The 13,739-nt window shown below is 46.0% G+C and overlaps 1 protein-coding gene and 3 long non-coding RNA genes across 11 annotated transcripts; 2 read left to right on the top strand and 2 right to left on the bottom strand.

The window, feature by feature from the left end:
- Positions 1 to 200: 200 nt before the first annotated feature.
- Positions 201 to 2,710, top strand: LOC148341154 (uncharacterized). 2 transcript variants are annotated; one of them, XR_015842063.1, is made up of 7 exons: positions 201 to 422; positions 1,271 to 1,353; positions 1,964 to 1,987; positions 2,143 to 2,161; positions 2,247 to 2,277; positions 2,345 to 2,393; positions 2,654 to 2,710. It is a non-coding gene; the product is annotated as an uncharacterized LOC148341154 (long non-coding RNA). The 2 variants fall into 2 exon arrangements; XR_015842064.1 differs by lacking the exon at positions 2,247 to 2,277 and having other exon boundaries at positions 2,143 to 2,192.
- Positions 2,213 to 2,749, bottom strand: LOC148341153 (uncharacterized). Its single transcript, XR_015842065.1, has 2 exons — positions 2,424 to 2,749; positions 2,213 to 2,355 (listed from the first exon to the last, which is right to left on the bottom strand). It is a non-coding gene; the product is annotated as an uncharacterized LOC148341153 (long non-coding RNA).
- A 2,516-nt stretch (positions 2,750 to 5,265) lies between these two features.
- tbc1d30 (TBC1 domain family, member 30) lies at positions 5,266 to 13,556 on the top strand. Of its 6 annotated transcripts, XM_088287801.1 has the most exons (15): positions 5,266 to 6,083; positions 7,205 to 7,369; positions 8,935 to 8,996; positions 9,543 to 9,608; positions 9,675 to 9,800; positions 9,888 to 10,073; positions 10,146 to 10,215; positions 10,352 to 10,450; positions 10,524 to 10,692; positions 10,770 to 10,875; positions 10,945 to 11,051; positions 11,132 to 11,262; positions 11,361 to 11,558; positions 11,639 to 11,698; positions 12,237 to 13,556. In XM_088287801.1, the coding sequence occupies exons 1-15, from the start codon at positions 5,690 to 5,692 to the stop codon at positions 13,271 to 13,273; spliced, it is 2,976 nt and encodes a 991-aa protein (XP_088143927.1). In that variant the 5' UTR covers positions 5,266 to 5,689; the 3' UTR covers positions 13,274 to 13,556. The 6 variants fall into 6 exon arrangements, with proteins under 6 accessions (XP_088143927.1, XP_088143928.1, XP_088143929.1 ...); XM_088287802.1 differs by lacking the exon at positions 11,639 to 11,698 and having other exon boundaries at positions 5,269 to 6,083; XM_088287803.1 differs by lacking the exons at positions 5,266 to 6,083; positions 7,205 to 7,369 and adding an exon at positions 7,467 to 8,157.
- On the bottom strand, positions 6,862 to 13,739 carry LOC148341151 (uncharacterized). 2 transcript variants are annotated; one of them, XR_015842001.1, is made up of 3 exons: positions 8,913 to 13,739; positions 7,751 to 8,239; positions 6,862 to 7,015 (listed from the first exon to the last, which is right to left on the bottom strand). It is a non-coding gene; the product is annotated as an uncharacterized LOC148341151 (long non-coding RNA). The 2 variants fall into 2 exon arrangements; XR_015842002.1 differs by lacking the exon at positions 6,862 to 7,015 and having other exon boundaries at positions 7,148 to 8,239; positions 8,913 to 9,017; positions 9,653 to 13,739.

The following is a 13,739-nucleotide window of genomic DNA, read 5'->3' as shown; positions in this document are numbered from 1 at the left end:
TGCCACGCCCCCGCCTGCCCCGCTGGTAATGACACACCCCTGTCCGATACAGGTAGTTTTAAAGCATAAAATGTATAATACTTATATTGAGGAATGCCACCCACGCGTGCACTTAATGCTGCATGTATGCCATGTAAATAATATATTCTAAAGGTATGATAAATTAATGGACACCACTCATTGCTAATAGGCTAGATTACACTACAGAACCACTTGGTCGCATTATGATGACTCATAGAGTATAAGGGGCGTTGCCTTACCAGGGGCGTGACGGTACACGTTGTGCGGCCTTGATAGCCATGCTCTCGAAGCACTGTGTTGTGTTTATTTGAATTATTTACACTTTACTTTTTACCAAATGCCTTTTCGATCTCCTGGACAGTAGGTCGTAATCTGTCAAAAAAGGGAAGAAGAACTTTCTGGTAACCATCAGCTGTAATTAATTTAAACACGTTTAAACTGTTCATTCGATTTTTTTTATATGTAAATGTCGGTATGCACTCAATCTATGATCATAATTGGCACTTGGGCCTTCTAGTTTATTGTTCCTCTCAACGTTACTGGAAGTTCACTCGCTCGCTACCGTAAAACATCGAGCACGCCCGCAAGGAACACTCTGGTGTCCAATTAATTAGCAGCATTCACTTATTGAAAAAGTGTCCGCTAGAGGGCAGTGTTGCTGGCTCGGTTGAACGGGAACGAACTATCTCGTTTTTTTCTGTCCAAAATTGTTTTATTCCAACATTATCAACCAATATCGGCATCAGATTTCCTATAAAATATTGGAATTACAACCCAAGCAAACAAGAAATGTAAACAATGTTATTTTCTAAAATCTTAAATCGTTTACATTAGACTTATTTGACACAATATTTAAGGACCCTAACATATGCAGTATATTTTTATCAGCTAAATTTAGTATCCTTTCTAACCCCTCTTTATGTTTAAAACAATTGAGTAGCTAGTTACCAATATTTTTATAGTTAACATTTTTAATCAAATAAAAATATACCGCCCGCAACATTTCAAAAATCAAAATTAAGTGAAAGTGCATCTTACATTTATACAGCTAACAATATTTGCAGTGAAAATGTTATTAGTTTTTATTTTCGTCAATTGAGCTCTAACCTGAGCCCTTAAGGTTTATTTGATTTTTTTTTTTTTTTATCTTGGTATTGCTCTATGTATGTAAAGAAGAAGGAATGGCCAATTGGGTGAATAAAAGCTCATCAAATAGACTGACTGCTTTTCTTGTTTTCTGCCTGACCAGACTGAGGAGCTTTCGGGTCCAAAGGTGCAGCCGACAGACTTGTGGGACCTGCGGAAGGGACACCAGCCTGCATTTGGACCCAAGTGAGTTGTGAGCAGTGTTTTGTTCTTGAGGAGCTGATGTGTGATGTCACATTGCACCACAAGGTGGACGTGAGTACAGCCGACCTTTCTCACTCAACTTCAACTTGTGCTTCATGTACTGCATGACACTTCTAGACATGTTTTGAAGTGACAATGATGTGGGCCAAGTTCGTTAAAAAAAATATCTATTTGACTTAGTTGGTTCACATCAGTGTCATTTGAAAACATGTCCAGAAGTGTGTGCTGATGTTGTGCATGTGCATGGCACTTAGTTTTTGTCCCAGTGAGTCAGCTGTGCTCACGCATCTAAGTGTGTGGATATGTCACGAGTAAGTGACATCACACGTGAGCTTTTCAAGCAGCGTTCTCTTTCTCCGACTGGACAAGATGACCAAAAGGTTTGTCAAAGTTTCTTTTTTTAGACTCGTCATTGTAACTTTGACCATTAATTCACGTTTTCGGCGTGCAATAACTTTTCTATCTTGCAGCTCAAGTGTTTAATTATCCCAAACGCGGATAAAATTACACAAACGCTTGAGATTTAAAGCGGTAAGTAAACGCTGTGAGCTTTTCAACTAACGTAATTTTTTTCTATTTTTCTGCATTGTAGCAAAAGAGCCGCGTTTGGCAGAAGGTAAGTTGCCAGCGTTTGTATGTTCACAATTCAAATGAGAATCAACTATTTGTTTTAATTTCTGTCCACAGGCTAGCAGTCTTTTTTTTTTTTTACCTCCATTTAAATGTGCTTACCAAATGTCGTGTTGCTAACTATGTTATTGTGTCTTTCAGCCCACCCATCGTGCTGCAGGTCATTGCTGAGATCTCTGCTCTCGTCACTGGTGAGATAAAAACACTCAAATGCATTCAAATAAGTATGTTTTAATTTGTTTCAGCACATGGTGAAGATGAGCCACAACATGGAAGGTTTGATCACTCTCCAAAACAAAATAGCTGACGTGAACATTTTTTTAAACAAAATTTTCTTTTGTAGTTCCCCCAAAGCTGCAAAGAGACGCGCTTCAGTGAAGCCCTTCACAAAGGTACATTTACCATTCTGTGCCAATACTCACGTGTTGGTTTTCTTCCGGCTTGTGTCCACTAGGTGGCGCCAAAGCACATCAAAGCCCCGGAGAACCGAAACCAGCAACTACTCTGACTTAAAGTCAATTAAATATTTTTTTTGTTTGTTGTAGGTGTTGGGGGAAACATGGCGCTATGATGAACATTCTGTGAGGTGACCCAAGCTTGACAAATTTCAAATTTTAAGACTGACTTTTTTTTTTTTTTGGAATGTGTGCAGGAGCTCCGAGTGAAGATGCCGTCATGGACTCTGCAAGCTGGCCACCAACATTTTGCATCTGCAACTTTCATTAAAATGAAAATCGGCAAAATTAAATTTTTAGGGCCGATTTGGCAAGGTATCCCCTTAAGCACACAGCATGGAGTCCCTTGCCTTGAAACAGAACACACACCTGTCCAGAAAAAAAGTTGCCATCTTTGGAGTGCAGACGAGTCTAGATGTCGAGAGCTCTGAATCTGTTGGTTGTTTGGTGTCCAAAACATCCTCCATCCTGTAAAAATAAACAAAAACAACATTGACACCATCCTCCATCCTGTAAAAATAAACAAAAACAAACATTGAGTGAACTCATTTGCATATGCCCTAATTTGCATATCCCCCTCATTTGCATAAAGAAAAAACGTGGCTTTCCAGTCAAGAACGACAAAGTATTAAAATACTCTAAAATGTTTATGCCGCAAATAATTAAATGTACCATTTGTTTCGATGATAGGCTGTCCGTTTTTTAATCAAAAGCAGAAATGCACTCGTTAAGGTCAGTGAGATCTTTAAAAGCATTAAAACAGACGATACATCGATTTGTACTTTAAGATATCGATACTTTCGCGTTTTGGGCAGATAGTTCAATTTTTTTTTTTTTTAAATAGTCACGTGACCAAATAGCAAACAGTGAATCTAACGCGACGTTAGATTGTGCACAGGCACCACATGATTGTATCCAATCGAGTCGCACGAGGAAAACGCTAAATATGAGACAATGTTTCTTTTTAAACAGAAATATACTGCGAAAGGAACAGGCTGTGAAAACGTGGAAAAGTTGAGGACGCGTTACCTTTGCACAAACGCGTCGCCACTTTTGAGCAGGTCGACGTGGAGCCAATATCCATTCAATGTGGACGCCCTTGCACACAGAGTGCCAAAAAGTTTTAGTTGACGCTGACATACTCATAAAACACAGCATAAGATTTCCAAACAATTCTTTGCTTCCGTTTCCGGTCGGTTTAACATCCGGGTCGCGGCTAAACTCGTTCGCGTGCAAAAAAGTTGACGCAGACATGTCATTATCCACACCGGTTATCCTGTACAGAGGGGCGGGCGGGTGCTGGACCTTATCCCAGCTAATTACGGGCTCCCCACACCCCTGAACAGGTCGCCAGACAATTACAGGGTAGACATAAACACCGTCACCGATTGGGAACCGAACCCACGTTGCCCGCACACCAGTCAGGCGAATGAAGCGCTACACTATCAGTGACACAATGTGACGTAGCGAATAATGAAGTAGATGGACAAATTATCGTAAATGTGTTAAACGGCACAGTCTAAAATTTTAATTCTAAAATAAGAAAAAAGTTAAACAGTCGTGAAATTGTTCTATTTTAGATTTTAAAAGACGTATTACTACACTGATAATTAACAACGATCAAATATTATTCCAATTTCATTGTATTTTTTTCAGAGTAGAAGTGTCGTCTTGTAAAAAAAAACGAATTTACCATTTCCAAGTTCCCATTTTAAGATGAGCATATTGCACACACATACAGATCCAAGCTTTTGCTCCATGTAAAATGACGAAAATGCGACGTCCCTGCCTTGAAATCATTTCATTCTTCTCAGGGAACCCGACGTTTTGACGAAAGAACGAACGCAATGTTTTTGTGATGCAAAGCATTTTCATCCCCCATCGTTTTAGGGCGCCACACATATTTTAAACGTATATAAATAGTATTGCGAATTAAGACAGAGTTATTTGTAGCTATTTAAAATGTGTCTTATATGCTTCAATTTATGAAATTAAATGCATTCCAAGACACCACTTAGTTTGTTCGCGACTCGGCATTTTGTTTACGGGAAAACGTTGCTGGAGCTCACTATCAATATGATGGACTACACTGCAGACAAAAACTAATCTTGTATTTTATTGTCATTTTCATCTCTTCTGCAAACATTTTTTATAGCTTTGTACCATTTATGGAATGTACATGCCATTGTCAATTCAAAAACGCACTCCCACAAAATTCATCAAAACCACATTTATTTTTCTCCAGACCTGATGAAGCAATCGTCGCCGCAGCATCCGCGAGCGTTGTAATCCCGATGAGTTCTAAACCGAGTCTATCTGACACCCACTGTTAATTCTTTCCTTTCTTTGTTTGATCGTTGGCTTCCTCGTGAAGAATGACACTCCTCGATGTCAATCGGTGTTTTTAATGACAAAGATGAGAAAGCCCTGTTTTAAAATAGATCATCAATAAAGACATGAACATAAATGTGCTAATATTGAAAGATCAACAGGAAACGAAAAGCAGTGCAACATATTCACCACAAAACGTAATCAAAACAATATACACACATTGTGGGAATAAAGACAAACGCAACAGAGTGTCAAATAAGTGCTCGAGCAACACATAAAACAATGGAACAAACGGCATCCCAATACCGTAGATCGTCGGCCATTGCCTATGCCTATATTTGTTGGAATTGTGGCGGAGTAATGCAGCGGTTGCTGCTCCCGTCTAGCGCCGCAAATAGTATAATTCAACCACCACTGCCCCCTAGTGGAGGCCAAAACATCCTTCAGTGTGGATTAGTTTGAAGTCTCTCAACTCACCGATCAACTCAAATTCAAGGCAGAAATTACAACGCAGCCTCAGGGAGCCAACCGGAACGGTGGCTTTTGTCAGTTTTTTATGTGTGTGTGCGTGTGTGTGCGCGTGTGAGATCTGGACTCCGATTGGTTGTTCAAAGCCGTCGCACCTGTCGTGCCAGACAAACTTTGGCAGAATTTGTTGGGCCGAAAGTGGGCTGGCCGATTGCGTGGGACGTCAAAGATCGAGGAAGGAAGCCAGGAAACAAGGGAGGCAAGCGTGAAAAGTGACCGGAGCCTCGCTCGGACCGGACCTTCTTACCTGCGCGTTCGCACGGGAGCAACGCAACGCAGCGATGCACCATCTCCGTCCTCCAAGCCCGCAACTTCAGCAAAACTTTAATTCCGGGCGCACAAAGTAGTTCGCGGAACTTCCTGTATGCTCAACCATGGCGACCGAGGTTCAACTTTTGGGAGTTGACATATGCGACGATGTGGTGAACTTAGACGACTTCTCCGGCTTCCAGCGGTGGCTCGGTCCGGCCAGCCCTCCCGGTGGCTCGCGAACGACGTCAGCCGCGTCGTTCTCGCCGCCGCCGCCGCCTTCGGTCAATGACAGCGACCCGGACGCGGCCACTCCGAGAACGTCCATCGTGGACTGCCTGCTCGTGGAGCTCTACGACACGTACAGCGGCAGGAGGAATTTGGACAGCTGGGACAGCTCCACCGAGGCGTCAGGTCCGGATGCATTCCAGGGCCGCTGCAACGCCGGCTCCGGATTCCTGCAAGAGCTCCAGGAAAAACACACTAGGAGACACCAGGTCAACTATTTGGCTCGCAAAGGTGAGCGACGTCAAGGATCGGGCAGGTGGGCGCAAGGCCTTCAATAATCCTCTTTGGATCACTTTACAGTGACAAAATAGCGTCACCGTTTAGTCATGTTTAATGGAATTTTATTTTAAATTTTTTTTAACTCGGCCAGTGTATTAAAGTTACGCGATTGTCTGATTATGCGCGTCTCAGTTAAGATTTAACACAATATAATTAAAACTCACGTGCACTGGAAAATAAAAAGTCATGCAACACCTCGGGAAATAAACAAAAGAAACTGCAGTTATTTTCCGAGTGTGCATGCACTCTAACAATATGTTGTCCACACGTTTTACATGTGATTTACTCTATGCGAGTGTCTCATAATGATTCATTTGCATGTAACAAGTATGAACCCATTTTGTGGACCAATTTGCATTTCAATTATTCAACTCAAAAGGGTCGGGGCATGCACACAAAACGCTCAAGTGTGCCAGACAAATAATTGTATTTGGGTCACGTGCCTGCTTGAGCAACAATCTCCACACCAGCAGGAGGTGCTAACCCGGCAAATAAAGAGATTTTGTTTTCTTTGGCTTTTAATTTGTTAACGGATTTGATTCAAGAAGCCAAACTGTTCTGAAAAACATTTAAGACATGACTAAACGCTAATGAGGATGTTGACATTCTTTTGTGTGTGTGTGAGGTGCATGAGTGTGGCGCAGGGCGGCGGTCTGTTTGCCCACCAGTCAGCCAACCCCCCCACCAAAACGCCCCCTCTGTTTGCCCACCAGTCAGCCAACCCCCCACCAAAACGCCCCCCCGGTCAAGTTAAACAATGCAGAATGCCAACACCTAGCTTTGGACTTCCTGAGCTGCTCACACCCGCAGCATACTCATCACAATGATCACATGACAGGCAATTGATTGTTGAACCTCTCTGCTGCCCCCTGTTGGCCTGGGCACTGAAATATGAAACATCAAAAAGGTGGTCACCACTGTACTGTTCATATTGACTGTAGTACAACAACAAATTTATGTAAAAAAAAAAAAAAAAAAAAATACAATTTAAAAAAAAAAAAAAAAAAAAAAAAAAAAGCTTGTGGAAACGTTTTGGACAGACATGTGACACTTTACACCTCCCTGTCCCGCAGAGCCCGAAGAGCTCCGCGCAATCATCCAGGAGGTCAAGTACCGCACGAGCGTCCAATCCGCCAAACTGATTCGCCAGCTGAGGAGGCGAGACCGACTGGTCCACAAACTGCAAAAGAACTACGACATCATCACCGCCTGCCTTCAAGCCGTGTCCAAGAAACGACGTAAGAAACATTTATTTCAATCATCAGAATCAAGTAAGGAATGGGTACGCATTCAAAAAGGACATTCAGGACAAAAGCATGAGTAAATTGATCTGGGAGGGGGAAAGTCATCTCTGTTGCCATACTCTTAAAACTGCTGGGTCAAACTACAGATAACACTATTATGAATAAGGTGCTTTTCTGGAGTAATATGTTTTTTTATGGATTGGGAACTACAACCACAATAATAAACATTTACTCTAACTATTATGACATCTTCAACACGCACACGTCATTCAAAATTTTCCATTTGCCCCAATTGGTGGTATTACATAGATGTATATACTTTTTCTTCTGACCTCCTTTGCAAAGGTAACCATAAGAAATTGGGGATGAGCTCACCCTGGTGGTGCAGTTCCTCCCCCTCCTCCGGATCACGTGTTAAAAAAAAAAAAAAAAGGGATGAGGAAGAGGTGCTGAGCATCACCCGCACCCGCAGCACTCTTCATTTTTACGGTTCCAAACGGGACATTCGGGGATTTAAACCATTTTGCTCTGCCATCATGAGCTGACGGCACGTCGGACTTGTTCGGGGCTCAGCATGCGACAGGAGCGCCTCGGCGGCGCCTCCGCCGTGTCCGCCTCGTCTCTGGCCGGCAGGAGGCCTCGAGCGGCCGGCCGCCAGCGGCAGCGGCAGCAGCAGCAACAGCAGGCGTCGGGCGGGGTCGGCAACATCATCAGCAGCGTGTTGAGGAAGCGCAACGGCATCTCGAGGAGCGCGCCCAGGCTCCTGTGCACGCTAGAGCCAGGTGACGTGCGCCATGGCTGTTTTTACCGTGTGCGACTGCTGCCGTGACGTCACCAAAACCAAGCATCGATGGCTGGATGCACCTGTACAGAAAAACTATAAATAAATAACTATAGATTTTAATCTCATTCCCTACTCTGTAATCACTACATAGTTTGCGGCTGGTGTTGTTTTGTGTGGAAATGTCAGCAAATTAGATGTGCAGGTGTACCTAATGTTATGGCCGCGCAGTGGTGTTAATGTGATTGACAACCGAAGTGGGCGTGGACTTGCCGCGAGTTAATCCTCTCTAAATGCTGCGAGTAAGCAGAGACAAACAAGTCATCAAGAAGGACAGACAACTCGGGGAATAAAACGGGAATGGCGGACAATGTCGAGTGCCAAGCGGACGAGGCTAGTCAAGCAGGTTGTCCAACTTGGGGTGAATCCAAGCGCGATTTGATAAAGGAGCGTCAAAGTAGGGCAGCCTTATCTACATTATTTTCAGCCACTATAATTATTAGTCCTTGTGGATTTCATGATTCGGGTTGGATTTGGATGTCCATTTTTAGCACCGCGACAAAAGGGACAGCGACACTTCCGTGTTATCTGCGCATGCGCAAGCAGGACAACCGTGTTTGTTCTACGTCATACACGTTTCATCCACATTGCCGTTTTTTGTATTGCCTTTAAAATATAGTTTTAGCTAATAAGGCATACTGCTGTAAACACAAATCTACATATTTGCAGCCATTTTTGTACGATGTCTAACTTTACCTGGGATTGTTTTTGTTGGCAGGAGTGGACGCAAGGCTAAAGTTCACCATTGAACCTTCTGTTGGGAAGAATGGATTCCAGCAGGTCAAAAATCCTCCAAGCAGCCTATAAACATACATTCAGTCAAGCTAATATGATAATTGCACAAATCATTTTTGAACGTATTCAGAAAACAAGAAATCAACACAACAAATTCAACAAACAGTAGCATATTCGTGTCATGAAGTGACCACCAAGAAAGCAAAAGTTTCACCATTAGTCAATAAAAAAAAGGCAACACATTCTGTCAGTAACAACAAAGCTATTAAATACAAATTCATGAAATTATTGACAAAAACATTTAGAATTTCTTATCGTAAATGTTGAGTAAATCAAATCAATGTGACAGAGCTATTTGCAAGGCGTCTATCGGTGATTTGTATTTACCACTTGCTGGCTGTAGATCAAACTGATTAAAAACAATTTCAGCGGCTATACAAGCAAAAATAAGTCAAATGCAATTAAATGATTCAAATTGATTGGATCAAGCTAATATACCAAAGTGCACAGTCTTTTTTACATACAAATATTTATTTGATGAATATTTATCCCAGTCAGACATTTTAGAGTGTCGCGTTTTGTGTGCTGCAGTGGTACGACGCCCTGAAAGCTGTGGCCAGACTTCCAACTGGTGTTCCCAAAGAGTGGAGGAAGCGGGTGAGTCATACACGAGCATCCCATTTGTGACGTACACTACTCACCATTGTGTGCGCGTGTGCGTAGGTATGGCTGACGCTGGCAGATCAATACCTCCACAGCATCTCCATCGACTGGGACAAGACGCTCCGTTTCGCCTTCAACGAGCGCAGCAACCCAGACGATGATTCGCTGGGCATCCAGATCGTCAAGGTAACGACAGCGGGACAAGTTCAGGTCCTCGCTGGTCAAAAAATTACTCAAGTCATCAGGAAAAGAAATGCGCATTTTACCTTCCAGGACCTGCACAGGACAGGCTGCAGTTCCTACTGCGGCCAGGAGGGGGAGCAGGACAGGGTGGTCCTGAAGCGGGTTCTGCTGGCGTACGCCCGCTGGAACAAGGCGGTGGGTTACTGCCAAGGCTTCAACGTGCTGGCTGCACTCATCCTGCTGGTAACGCAGGGAGACGAGAGCGACGCGCTAAAGGTGACCTTGACACCGACCGGCGTCTCGCCACACGTTTGTGATGATGATGATGGATGATGTCGTCATCTGCAGGTCATGATCTACCTGATTGACAAAGTGCTGCCGGAGAGCTACTTTGCCAACAACCTTCGTGCACTGTCAGGTACACCCGCATAGACGCAGAGTTTTTTTTTTTCCTGGAAGGACGTCTTCAGGCTTTCGATTCTGTCGGTCTGAAATGAATTTCCACGTTCGGCCTGAGCACGTGTGTCACGTGACCTCCGTTTTGTCTCCACCAGTGGACATGGCGGTGTTCCGAGACCTGCTGCGTGTCAAGCTTCCCCGCCTGTCCCAACACCTGCACCACCTCCAGAAGGCGGCCAATAAGGAGGCGGGAGGTATGACATCATCGCACCATCCCGTCAACAGCGGTCGCTTCACTTCACAAAAGCATGTGTCGATGTTTGGCAGGCAGCTACGAGCCGCCGCTGACCAACGTGTTCACCATGCAGTGGTTTCTCACCATGTTTGCCACGTGCTTGCCGGCTCCCACTGTGCTCAAGATTTGGGACTCGGTGTTTTTTGAGGGCTCCGAGGTGCTCTTCCGCGTCGCGCTCGCCATCTGGGAAAGACTGGGAGAGTGAGTGCAGCGTTTGCTCAGCGTCCACATTTGAGCGCATCGACACAACTTCCAAATTCCGTTCCGATTTTGTTTAGGAGGATTTTGTATTGCCAGACGGCTGACGAGTTTTATAGCACGATGGGTTGTCTGACTCAGGAGATGCTGGACCGCAACCTCATTGATCCTCCTGAACTCATACAGGTAAAAAAATGACGCTGCAAATACGTAACCTGGAGCTCATTTGAACAACAAGGCGGAAATGTTTCACAGGAGGTTTACGGCATGGCGGCGTTTCCGTTCCCTCAGCTGGCCGAGCTGAGGGAGAAATACACGTACAACATCACGCCCTTCCCTACCTCAGTCAAGCCTTACGCAAGGTGGGAAGCAAACGAAACGCTCGAGGGTGTGAACCGGCGGCCTTCGAGTGACGCGTTTTGTGTGATGTTGTCGTCGCCAGCGGCTGGGAGAGCGACGACGAGACAGCGGAAGCGGATGACGAAGACGCGGTGATGTCGGCGCTTGGTTGTTTGGGGCCGCTGGGGGGGCTGCTGGCGCCAGAGATCCAGCGATACCACAAACACCTCAAAGGTCACACGAGTTCCACACACACAAATACAAATAAACGCAAAGCTCGCTTTATCTGAAATTATGAAAACGACTAACTAGCGAATGCCGTTTGCGCGCAGACCAGCGAGCCGAGCAAGGCAACATAGCCGCGCTGAGCCCGGGGGCGGTGGGGGGAGGAGCCAGGGCAGAGCACCAGGCGGCCATCAACAGCATGATGATGGAGCGCATGAGCACCGACATCCACGCGCTCAAGAAGCAGTACGCTCGTATCAAGAGGCGGCAGCAGCAGCAAGCCACGCAGCTCTGCATACGCACAGGTGGGCCCGCCGGATGGCACCAAACGAAATAGGGCAGGGGGGCTAAAAGTGGCGATTTGACGCTACCTTGTGACACACAGGGGCCCACATGAGCACAAGTCCTGGATTTCTGCAGAACAAACGCAGCCATCAAAGTGACGGTATTACTAACGCATTCGGTCCTGATCCAACGGCTTTCAAGAAACATTACGCTGCAAAAAGTTTACATTTGTCCGTCTGCTCAAATTCTGTTGATCACAATCTTGTTTCTCATCCAATCACTAATCAACATTAGCATCCAACTTTGCCTTTTCACGTGGCTCACCACTCAGTCTTGCTCTCTGCTAACAAACTGATTCACAAAAATTTAGCTTTTGGGGGAAATAAAAGACATTTTGCAATCTGACTGCTGTCAACTGTTTGAAATTTCCAAACATTTTTTGCACAACTTGCTGCGCTCTAACTAAGATCTGCATGCCAACATTTCCAAGGACGTCCACGTCTCTGCCTTTCGGTGACGCTTTTAGTCTCCCTGCAACTCTTGCAATTTGCTGATGAGACTCGGTGGCCACTTCCTCTTTAAGAAATGCATCGCTCCAATCGTTTGTTGTGAATTTCCCTAACATTTCACCCAAAATCCCAAACTTTTTGTGAACTTTGTACTTTTCAACATTTCTGTCCCTCTTCACGTTCCTGCAGACAAGTGTCCCGCCACCCGTGTCTTGGCGTCGCAACTCAACCCTTCCAGCACCGCCATCAATCATCTGCTTCTGGGTCGCAAACCCCGCGGCGCTTCCGGCAGCATCACCTCCACCCTGCCGGCGGGGCCGAGCGTGGCTTCGTCCCACGCTCGGGGCTCTCCGGCCAGGCAGCGCTGCGGCTCTCGTCCCTCCGACGGCAGCGTGTCGTCAGTGAGTTCCGGGGGAGGCGCGGCGTCTCCGTGGCGGGCTCATATGCGAGCTCATCGTCGGAACGTGGCCCGGGTCCGAGCCGAGTTGGGCTTCTGCGATTCTGAGCAGTTGGATGAGGAGAACGGGAAAACGGACAAAGTCAGCGACGGTGTTGCCGAGGTGGCCGTCTCCTCAGAGGGTGCGGATGCGGCGTGCGAAGATGCTGCAGAGAACGTTCCCACACAGGCGGAAGAGCTGGAGTTGCGACTGCACTCCGTCGTCTTGGAGCACAAACCTCAAAATCTGACTTTGGATACCCCATCTGCCCCTCTGCCGTCTTCAATCACGCAGGACGGCTCGTCTTGTTCCGAGGGCGCCGCTAGACATTTCTCCACCATCGCGCCGCCCCACACGGACACCCGCCTCCCTTTTTCTCCACCTTCCACTCTGAGTCCGTCACCTTCTCCGGTTTCCACGCTAACGTCCGCCGAGCCGTCGTCCTCCCCGACTCCGCCTTCTACGCCGCCGTCAAGCTCCACTCACCAAGCCGTTTGCTCCACACCCGATCGGGGTTTCTACAAAGCATCCTCTCCGTCCACGCCATCCCTCTCCTCCATTGGGTCCTCATCTCGATCTTGCGTCCCCGGCTCGCCGTCCACGCCTTCCTTCTCCTCCGTGGCAAAGCCGCAAGTCTTCTCACCTTTCCCGTGCGTCAAGCTGCCCAGGAAGTCGGCGGCCGCCCGAAACCTGGGTCTGTACGGCCCCACCTCCAGGACGCCCGCCGTCTGCTTCCCCCAGCTGAGCCGCAACTGTAGCAGCGGCAACGGCACCACCAGGAGGCGCTGAGAGCTTTTTGCTAAGAAGTCAGTCACACCGTGTTGCCTGCTGGAAATCGCTTGGCGAAGAAAAGTTCATTCTGAGACAGATCAAACGAGAGCTTTTCCTTTGCCTCTGCAGATACGCACGGACCGAGAACTGAAACATGACTCCGATCGCCGCACTGAAGCCATCCACTTGTTTCTATGCCAAGAAGATAAAACGAAGAACTAAAATGTGTATACTTGCATCACACCTGTTCCACACCACTAGGAATGTAAACACAAATAAACGAAGGACTCCAGCACGCAAAGTCGTATTGTGCGAGGTTTCATTTTCAAATTCACTTTGTCTAGTTTGAATGCAGAATAACCAAAATACCAAAACAAACTTAAGCAACTTTCGAGCTAATTGACATTCTTTAATGTTTAATTTTGGTTAATCAAACAGTCCCGGAACAAATGCTGAAAATGTTTGACAGCAGTGAGCTGAAGAA

The sequence above is a fragment of the Idiotropiscis lumnitzeri genome, chromosome 2 (genome assembly GCF_059441095.1).
Source record: "Idiotropiscis lumnitzeri isolate Australia: NSW breed Sydney's pygmy pipehorse chromosome 2, RoL_Ilum_1.0, whole genome shotgun sequence".
In the NCBI taxonomy this organism is placed as follows: domain Eukaryota; kingdom Metazoa; phylum Chordata; class Actinopteri; order Syngnathiformes; family Syngnathidae; genus Idiotropiscis; species Idiotropiscis lumnitzeri.
The sequence above is the reverse complement of the archived record's forward strand: the minus strand, read 5'-3'. Positions and strand labels throughout refer to the sequence as shown.